This window comes from Cupressus sempervirens, chromosome 11 (genome assembly GCF_028749045.1).
Source record: "Cupressus sempervirens isolate cs-2001-9-10 chromosome 11, ASM2874904v1, whole genome shotgun sequence".
Taxonomy (NCBI): Eukaryota; Viridiplantae; Streptophyta; class Pinopsida; order Cupressales; family Cupressaceae; genus Cupressus; species Cupressus sempervirens.
In genome coordinates, this window is record NC_143128.1 from 538607339 (window position 1) to 538617922 (window position 10584).

A 10584-nucleotide genomic window follows, 5' to 3' on the forward strand; every position below is an offset into this window, starting at 1 on the left:
TACATCTTTAAGTAGGTGTTGAGTGACACTTCTAAATCATTACTTGACCCCTCTTTGCATAGCAAATTCTCATTGTTTGTAGAGTATCCCAAAACCAAAACAATAGCTTTAAACAATTAAGTTACATATATATACCATTTAGCAGCTTAGAATGCACGTAAGTAGCTATTACAGCTAGTGATACCCTTCTAGTGTCTTGCAATTTTTCTCAATACAAGTTGAATTTAGTATTTTGAATACAAGTTTTAATACTGATTTAGAGATGTAGCATTTAATACTGGTTAAAGATGTAGCATTATGTTTATAGTAGTTTATTAGCAGAGAGCAATCTTTGGGAATATTGGCCACAAAGAGCAATCTTCATTTGAGATATCAACAACTTATTTTGTAGAAAATTATTACACACTGTACTCACGGTATTATTTACATGTTGGTAAGATTTTCTGACAAGCACAGTACAGGAGAACCCTAGCACACTAAAACCTACTATTACCCAACACCTGCCAGGTCCGCACCAGGGTGACCTCCAATCATTAGAAAGGACCACAATATCAAAAAGCTACATTTTATTTTCTTACACTCTCTCATCCTGCTGTTGGATCATGGAGTATTATCTGAAATGTCAATAGTTAAAAACTTGCACACAATCTCAGTCCAGAATACAACTGAACAATTCATTGATTGTAGAAATCTTCTTTCTTCAGAGCTAGGTTTTGTTTTTTGGTTTTCAGTTATATTGATGATTAGGGATTCGTGAACAACCACCCTACACATTGGGAGGTCTGGATATACATGCAGAGTGCTGCTATTTAAAATTCAGAACATATAGCTTGCTGCATATTTCTTTCAAACTTTTTAAATGTTGAAAACTCTGTCCAAAGGGTAATATGCAATCTTGATTAGGTTCACATGTAAAAACCCATGTACTCTAGGTTGGCAAGGATGCATAGAGGAGGCTGGCTTAAGCGATTCCTTTAAACTGAAACCTGGAAGACTGTACTCTTGATGACAATAGAAGATCTCGGAGGGAATTGGTTTTCTTGGTGCGAGATCTGCCTGATTCATTCAGCAATTCCTTGAGCCTTTGTCTGTCACCTTCCACATCTGGGTGCAATGTGCCCAGCTTGCTTTCATTCACATCAAGAATCTGTTCCAACAAACTTATTGCATCATCTGTCCTGAAATCATGAAGATAAATATTGTTACAGAGCCCATCATTTTGAAATACATCTAGACACTGCTAAGACTTTCAAATGGTAATATTCCTATGCTTTAGGTCTAGTTAATGCCTTTTGCAAAGTAAGGCCTATCTAAAAATCCAAGCAGCAACTTCTTTAATCCATATCAATAGCAGAAGAAATGTGATATTTATGAACTTGTTTGGGATAAACTTACAATTTGTTATCATGACTTGAAATTTCAAAAGAACTAGAACAGTGATGATCATTCGGGTTGACAAAAATTGCAATTTAGAAAATTTCAAGGACTTCCGAGGTTGGAAAATAAAGGATAGGCCCAAAAGATCATACCATAGAATAAGAATTAAGCTTGATAAGTAGGAGATATTTTCCACAGCAAGTCAAATTGTGATATTGCTATCAGGATTCAACTGTGTAGTTTTTGAGTCAAACTCATTGACCCGTATTTCATGAGTAGTGGTTCACACAAACCCATCTCTCATGATAATAAATAGAACGCTTAGCACTCATTGGATCTAGGTGATGCTCACAAAGGTGAAACACCAGGACATCCCGGGAGGTCATCCATGAATGCTAAGCTTTGAATAAGGATACATGAATTCAAATTTGTGTATCTCTTGGGAGTTGGGAACATTTGTAATGGCAAATTTGAGGTCTTAAGTTACACCACACCTAGTAAAACTAAAAAGAAACCGATGAGCATTAAAAAAGGAAAAGAAGACAGACTGATAAAATACCTGCCCAACGCATCATATGCTCCTGCCAGGTTGCTCCTGATGGCCAAACTATCTGCATGGTGAGGGCCACACATTTCATCTAAAATGCTCTTGGCTTCTTCAAAAATTTCAGTTGCATCCCATAGTGCATCAAGTCCCACACAAGCAAGACCCATCAGATTAAGAAGCATTCCCAAGAACCAAGTCTTTCTGTGTATACCACATCTGAACTTGACCACTGCACTCTTCAAGGCCATGAAAGCTTCCTCATATTTTCCCATCACGTGGAACAAAACTCCCATCTGTGCTTCAATGGCAGCTACTTCACTCTGCTGTCCAGGAATTTTCTCCAAAATTTCAAGGGCTTGTTGAAACAAGCAAATTGAATGTTCATATTCTCCCATCGACTCAAACAATCCCGCAACTTCTGTCAAGCCAGATGCAATTTCATCAGGGAACTGGCCAACTTTTACCCTGGCATAAATCCTAAGTGCATTTTCACAGTAACTCTTTGATTCCCTGATTGTTCCTTTTTTCACACAAACCTCGGCAAGGCTTAAAGATAACGCAGCTACAATTATGCTGTCTTTACCATGTACCCACTCAAAAAATACAAGAGCTTTATTGTAGGCAGCTCCTGCTTCATCGTAGAGACCCAAAACAAGATAAGCATCACCAATGCTAGCATCTACGTTTGCAACTTCATAATCCTTTCTATTGGTTAGTAGTGAATCTCTGGCTAGAAACAGATTTTCTAATGCTTTCTCATGGTTTCCCTTTCCAGTAAGAGCAAGGACCATTAGCTTTCTATCAGAAATCACTTCTTCCGAATCTATACCACATTGTTCAATGTGAATCTTCAGAGCTTGCTCGCATAACTCCTCTGCTTCTTTGAACTGCATGGCCTGTTTAGTCCAGACATTGGCCAAATCACTCAATGAGGGCTAGATGAAAAGTAATGGATCACCCGTGAGAGTAGAACAATAACATTGACATCAAGATCGACAATTTAATTAAAAGCCAGTTGGAACGAATTCTTTAAAGATGCCATATAAACTTCATATTGGCGAAGAGAGGATTTAAAGTAGATGTTTTGGGGTAAAATAATTGTGACAGCTATAGCTAAGTTAATTGGTCATTCCAAGGTAGCTCCATCCTTTCTGTTCAAGGCAATCACATTTGATTATCTTGGCTTGGTGGACAATTTGCATGGACCAGGTGGTGTGAATAGACCATTCTGTTTCTACATTCATCTAGAATGTCGGATGAAAAGCTGCTTTTGAAAGCTTCAGAGGATTTTTGTGGTATTTTACATGGGTTTCTAATTCTAGATGATTTGCTGTTCAGTATCACGCCTAGAAAATACAGAAGAGATGTTAGATTCTGAGTCACAATAAGCAGGGAACATTTTTTTTGTTTAGATACAAGGGGGGAATTCATGAAGCTCTATTCTTCTTGATAAATGCATAGTATTCTTCTATTTGTTCATGTCATTAAGCCTCAGATTTACCTTAAAATGATAAGAACGTGAACTTGTAAATTGAACAAGCAATGAGCAAAAAATATGTTGCAGAAAAATATGCTCCAACCTCTTGGTGGGACTATAAGATATAGATTTAGAGCATCGACTCGAGCAAACAATTTTATGGTCAGTAAAACGGTCAAAAGAATCGATTGCAAACAGTCTGAAGGAAAAATTGTGGATGCCAAGGATCTAAAGAAAAAGTTACTATTGGCCTTCCCAGGGAAGTTTGCAGCCTTTAATCAACTTTACTTGAGCTCAAATAATGGCTAGAGTTTCTTAATTTATATCAGAATAGTTTTCATCAGATCCTAATCCTGCACCCTCTTCATTTTCAACGAAGGCCTTGTTTCTTCTGAAGTGGCAAATATGATATCTAGAAGAAACTATTTGCTCATGTGATATGCATCAGCCTTTTAATCTCTTGGCATTAGCTTCACCAAATCTAGTAGCAATGCCAGATTTCAAGGAGTGTACAACTCATAATATAATCTTTTCCTCACTAGGAAAATCTGTGTGTGATTGATACATAACTTGTTTTTATATGTTTGTTAATGAAAAAACATACCTGAAGGTGAGATTCTGCAATGTATAGACATGAATGGGCAACTCTGCAATCCATATCTCGTAGAAACTGCTTCTGAATTCTAAGGCCTGCATGATAAGACACTAATGCGTCCTCATATTGACCCAACATAGAATAAGTATCTCCAAGCTGCATATGCCCTGCAAATGCCCCAAATGCATGCTCAGAGCCCATCTCAGGGCTGTACATTGCTAACGACCTCTTTAATATTTGAATGGCTTCTTCATAGAATCCAAGCCTACATTTAGCGGCAGCCAAGAGATGGAGTCCCATTACAAGCTCAGGCATTGCTTTTTCATTGCTCCTTTTTTCGAAGAAAGCAACTGCTTTCAATGCATAGTCCATGGCTTTAACATCGTTCTTCTTTCCAGACATATGAAGGGAATGAGCCAACCTAAGGTAGTGATATCCAGCATATGGGCTGTCTGAATTAGATACTCTTTTGGAGCTCCCTGAGCTCAGAGTACTCTTATAACTAACGGAGCTTCTCTTTGACACATTGTTGGCCCTGGGGGAGCTCTGAAAACCAGAACCCATGTAGAATAAGATTTTCAAAATACTAATACAAAAAAAAAAGCTATGAAGAAACAACAAAAGCTAAGAATTTACTATTGCTCAGCTTTGGCTGTCAATGTCCTAGCACGTATAATCAATCATCAGATTAAATGGCTCGCCTATGGAGATAATTGCAGCCTAACAACCAACAAGTTCAGATGGGTTACCGGAAATTGTGGAATTGATTATCATATTTTTGAAAGCCACTGAGTCTCTGACGAACATGGTTGAGTATCAACTATAAAGCTTCATGTTCAAACTAGGACTGAATATCCATGGTGGGCTCAATCAATGGCCCCATCTGATCCACCGCATGGTCCCCTGGCGCCTACTGAAGACTGCATTAGTCCACCAGAATACCCACATTATAATCATTGTCTTCACATGATGGATTAAGAAGTATTATTTCATGAAAACCCATTTCATCCCAAAAGCTTATCAGCAAACTTGTGGAAGAAATCAACGAAAATTACCATAAAGTCCTACCTTTTTGAATTGGTTTGGAGGCCAATTTGATTGATATGTGTGAGGGAATCTAGGCATGTGCTCACCCGCACTTTTCATAGTATCACCGTCAAGTAAAATCAAATCAAAATCCTACACATCTGTGATATTCCCTCTGCTTCTGCTATTCTTACTTTTACTTTTTTTAAGGCTGAAAGTCTGTGGGTAATCTTCAAACCTAGGTTTCACACTTCGCGGAGAGATGAACCGAACCCACTTCACTCATTTTTCACACGTAGCTGCATTTTATATGATTTTCCATCGTTGTGGACAGGATTAAATAAACATATGCTCACGAATCAATATGTCGATGTACAGTCCTTACCTTTGAAATTGATTGGCGGATTAACAGATTTCACCAGTCATATCGTTCACCCTTTGAAAAGAAGAAGCCATGTTGGCGTCACAAACCAGTTAAGGAGGGTGGTACGAGCATCAATCAGTGAGAGCTTGCTCTAAAAGCCACAACCATTCACATCAATGGCAATTGCAGGCCCCAATTTTGCTTTCATGGAATCAAACCTTATGCATGGGTTCCAACCCACCATCAACTATGGTACACCCAGCTTTTTTGAAATATAAATGACAGATCCGGCGCCGAAACATGCAATGTGGTTATGGTGGAAAGAGGGCCCATTTAAGTTAGATAACTATGTCTCACTTTCATTAGAAGAAAAGGTCTTTTAGGACTTCTTTTTGGGTTGGACGTTTAACTTATTAAAGATTGTGTGATGTTATATAATTTTTAAAATATATTTGATTTAGAGGTAAGTATATTTATTAAAGTTTGTAAAAAACTATTTTTTTTATCAATCAATTTATGTTGGTAATTGAGAGGAGTTGGTAGCTTTAGCTTAATTATTTAAAATTTGATTTTTTTACAAAGTGAGTCTTGTTGTGATATTACTATCACGATTTAAGTGTGTGATTTTGAGTCAAACTCATTGACCCATGTTTCATGAGTAGTGATTCAACATGAATCCATCTCTCATGAGAATAAATGGAACACTTAAGCACTCATTGGATCATTGGATCTAGGTGATTTTTTGACGAGGTGAGTCTTCTTATAACTTTAAGGTGATCGATCCAATTCAAATTAGTCAACCATTGAATAATTTGGGAAAGAGAGAATCTATTTCTAGACTTGTATGGAACAAGAGCTTTGCAAATTGTAGTCATCACCTTGTGGAAAAGAACATGAGTATGAAATGTCAATTATAGTGAAAAAGGACACAAAGTGTGAGATGTAGATTATAGTGAAAAAAGATATAGATTTTGATGCTAATTTAAAGTATAAAAACATATGATTTGTATGCAAATAAATCCTAAAAACCAAAAGGTTTGTTGAGAAATATGCTATACTATGGATTTTTTGTTGTTGGTTTTGTCCAATTTGTTGGATCTGTTGCGGTTGTCATTGGTTTTGCTATTGTAGGTTGTCTTGGGTTTTCTATCAATGTTGGTTCTATGGTTGTTGATATCTCTGTTGTCGGATATGTTGCTAGTGGTTATGTCCAACTTAAAGGATATGTTATTGTTGGTTCTATCCAAATTGTTTGAATTGTTGCAACATATTTTCTTATTCTAGAATCACAGGAGGTGATATTATTGGTTGAGGAGGGGTGGAACGAAGTTAATGGAAAACACTGTAAGATGTCCTCTCCTCATTTCAACATGAACTTACGCTCCCAGAAGAAGGGAGGTAAAGGGAAATCCTAGTGTTTTTCTTGTTTTAAGTCGTTTGAGGGTTTTCTTTCCCTCATGGCAGGTTGGGCCTTTTCTCTTTCCTTCTTTTTATCTGCCAGTCCATTTTAGTCCTATCTTGTGGGGTTCTTTTTTGGTCACTAGATTGGGTTGTTGTATCTCTCTTTGCAGTTGTTTTGATTGTTTATGCCTAATTAAAAATCTTCATGTGGTGAAGTTGTAAACGGTTTCAGGGTTCCTTCAAAACTTATTTTTGCCGTAATCGAAAACTAGATCAATCACTTGAAACATTTGTGTGGATTGTGATTCAAAAAATAAAAACATTACTATATGGTAAACAAATACTTGATAATTCCTTATTTGAAATCTAACTCATATTTCCTTATTGTTTACAAATGTGTATGCATTGCACTACAATTGGACCAAGATCTCAAATTCAAGCGGTTTTAACACTAAATACAAAATTAAAAAATAGTACATAAACTAATTCAAACTTTTTTTTACCATGAGAAAAATATTTTTAAATAGATCATTGTATTTGCATGGTTATACCTAAACCAAACACAAATTACTAGCCATTTTAATAAAGTTCTTTTGATTAATCATTTACAAGAATGGAAAATGATTAGAAAATTGAATACAATACATGCATTTGGTATGAAGCAATTAGAACTTATAAGATAATGACATTTACTGACATGTTAGTAATATTGTATGGATATATTTATAAAGAACTAATATATTTTTATCGAGTAAACCTACAATAATGGGTTATACTTCTTTAGAGGAAGGAATTTCTCATTTTCAACCAAATCATGAAAATCAAGAGTTTTGGTCAGAAGTTACTTTCAATTGGAATCCATTTTTTTTTGGATTGAAAGTGTCAAAAAGTTGGGTGTCTATCGAAAGTTTTATTTATTTATATATATTTTAATTCATTTTTAAGGGGTATATATGTATACACATGTACATGTGTATATACATACACACATGTATGCATGTGTATGTATAGATGTACCTATGTGTGTGTATGTATTTGTTTATAAATATATATGTGTGTATGTATGTATATATTTTTATCATACATACATGTGTGTGTGTGTGTGTGTGTGTGTGTGTGTGTGTATAAGTGTATGTGTGTGTGTGTGTGTGTGTGTGTGTGTGTGTGTGTGTGTGTGTGCATTGAAAAAATGTCCTGATCAGCATATAGAAATTGGTGAAAAAAAGCTTAGTATATTAGTTGACCAGTTTGCCCAAATTTTATAAAAGACACATTTAGTGGTTAGATATTTTGCCACTATTTTTACGTCGAGTTCTTCTCCAATATTTCTATTGTATTTTACTCTTATTCGCCACAGATTAAATTGGGTAAATTTATCAAGGATTACCATTAGCCAAAGGTTCATTGTCCCAAGTGAGAATTTTTATTTGCACTAAGACGCAATTTGCCATGCATCATAAATAATCCTATCCCAAATTCCCGCCCTATTTGCCCAGTCAATTATTTGAAATTACGCGAGGTTCGCCAAATATTAGTTGTTTTCATAAGCAATTGTCAGCCCCTTCGCCACAATGGACGATGGAGATTATGAGTCAAAATATGATGGCTGATATGAAAATGATTTACTTGTCAATTTAAGAGATATGAGTTTCATTATTGAAACATGCTGGAGAGAAGGAGACTTCAAGAGATTTAGTAGTACAAAAATTTAGTTGATTCTAAGCTCATAATTGTGATCGGTAGCGAACCAGAATGACTACGAGTCTATAGTATCTTATTCAAGTAAAAAATTATTTCAGCCCTAATTTTTTGGAGATGTCACAGTCAAAGTTAAACAGGAAGAGGACTACTGAAGGTGGAGATGTCCAAGAGAGACCAACAAAATGTAGAAATATATCTTCATACTTTGGCGGGGGCAAACGTAATAGTGTTGGTCAAGGCGAGGAAGGTACATCATTAGAGGAACTTGTACAATTTCAAGGTTCTCAACCTACATAGGAGTCTAATCAAAAAATTGGGGAGCCTAATAAGTCTAGTGACGAAGTTGCAAAACCTGATATCTCTGATGAAGATGACCTTGAAGAAGAATTTCAAGTAAATAACTAGTACCAAAATGAATTGATGGACTTTGGTGATGATGATAGCTCAATTAACAGTAACACTAAAGGGAGAGGAAAATCAAAAGAAAAAATTGATCGTCAATGGGAGATGTCGAGGAGATTTTTATTTGATATGGTGACAAAGTATCCATTCATTGAACTCGTGGACAATCCAATTATAGGTGAGCTGCCAGTAGAATGCAAATGTATGATTTGTAGTTGGAAATATAAAAAAGAAAAATAGTTGTAGCTTAAACTAGACACCATATAGAAACATGTTGGTAAGGTTTAGGAAACCTCAATTATAGATGGAAAGGAAATAAAAGTAGTAAGATATAAAACAAAGGAGCAATGCCGACATAAAAGGAATGCTAAGGAATATTATTTGTTTTAGAAATCTAAGATGAAGCATGGTCAAGTTCAAGGTTCTATTAATGCTATTTTTGTAAAAGAAAGTGAAGTAGAAGAACATGGAAAAGCTGTTCAATTAAGTGATGTTTTCCATATTTTGAGTAGAGGGTGTCCAATGACAGACTATCCAGAAATGAGTGGTTTGATACACTTTCTGAAAGTTCCTAACTCTCATATCACTCATTGGTCAATAAATAGTGGATGGGAATTAGCAAGTTGTACTACCCACGTTGAAATAGAGGATGTACAGAGAAAAATAAAAGAGTCAACATTTATTACATTGTCCTTAGACGAAGTTACATCAATAAATAATATGCCATGGGTATGCATGCATGTTTATACTATATAGAGTAATGTCCACCAACCACATCTACTAACTATTGCAAAATTGAGGGACAATGTGACATCAAAAACTTTATTTCAATAATTAAAGAGCCATTTAATTGAATATGGAGCTATGGATGAATTGACAATAGCAAAGAAGTTGATCTATGTTGGAGTAGATGGGGCTTCAATAATGCAAGGTCAAAGGAATGGTCTTTGCACAAAGATGTAGGCTTCTTGTTCACTGTATATTGTTGGCATTCATTGTATGGCCTATAGGATGAATCTTGTTTTTAGAGTTGTGCAAAAGTTTCCTTTAGTAAACAAGGTTGGAGATTTAGTATGAGAGTTGTACTCATATTTTTGTTGAAGTCCCAAACATTTTAGGGTATTTCAGCACTTTGTTGATGGAATTACCAATGGAAACAAGCTTCTTAAAGATGTTGATACCAGATGGATCTCTTTGGATGGACCAGCACATTGAGTATTTTCCAAATATCAATCTTTGATTGGACTAATGTACAAAAATTAGGACAATGTAGAAAATTAGAGATGTGGTGACCTACTTCGGAGGTTAAGCAATAAAGAGACATTTTTTACTTTAGCATCTCTTCTTTCCATGCTAGAAGAAATGGTGTTCGTTGTGAAAAAAACCCAGCAAAGAGCCATGTTTATTGCAGAATATGCTTACTCGCATAAAATGTCATGCCAAGCGCTCAATAGTCTCTATTGAAATGACCTAAGTTTATCTGATGAAAGATTTAATCACTGGCAGAAACTAACAGATTTGGACAATCCTAATAATTATTTAAAGATTGTTGAAAATGGAGATTTATGTGTTTGTATAAGGGGATGTCATATACCAATGTATTATAGTGGCCCAAAGAAGTGAGCTACAAGAGTTACAAGGGAAGAGTTTACGTAGATCGTCGAGTCTATAGCAAGTAATGTAAGGGAAATAGC

At 35.7% G+C, this 10584-nt stretch overlaps 1 protein-coding gene across 3 annotated transcripts; it reads right to left on the reverse strand.

The window, feature by feature from the left end:
• Positions 1-340: 340 nt before the first annotated feature.
• Positions 341-5631, reverse strand: LOC149530756 (protein KINESIN LIGHT CHAIN-RELATED 1-like). Of its 3 annotated transcripts, XM_089809513.1 has the most exons (5): positions 5065-5631; positions 4746-4916; positions 4006-4542; positions 1937-2820; positions 341-1178 (listed from the first exon to the last, which is right to left on the reverse strand). In XM_089809513.1, exons 3-5 carry the CDS (start codon positions 4396-4398, stop codon positions 962-964), a joined length of 1494 nt encoding a protein of 497 aa, XP_089665639.1. In that variant the 5' UTR covers positions 4399-4542; positions 4746-4916; positions 5065-5631; the 3' UTR covers positions 341-961. The 3 variants fall into 3 exon arrangements, with proteins under 3 accessions (XP_089665639.1, XP_089665640.1, XP_089665638.1); XM_089809514.1 differs by lacking the exon at positions 5065-5631 and having other exon boundaries at positions 4746-4933; XM_089809512.1 differs by lacking the exons at positions 4746-4916; positions 5065-5631 and having other exon boundaries at positions 4006-4612.
• Positions 5632-10584: the final 4953 nt, after the last annotated feature.

Bases quoted from the DNA above. Each gene is read 5' to 3' on its own strand.
- LOC149530756 (XM_089809512.1), bottom strand. From the start codon at position 4,560: ATGGGTTCTGGTTTTCAGAGCTCCCCCAGGGCCAACAATGTGTCAAAG. The intron at 2,821-4,005 runs GTATGTTTTTTC...TGGACTAAACAG, and splicing joins TTGCAGAATCTCACCTTCAG to GCCATGCAGTTCAAAGAAGC. The intron at 1,179-1,936 runs GTATTTTATCAG...TCATGATTTCAG, and splicing joins GCATATGATGCGTTGGGCAG to GACAGATGATGCAATAAGTT.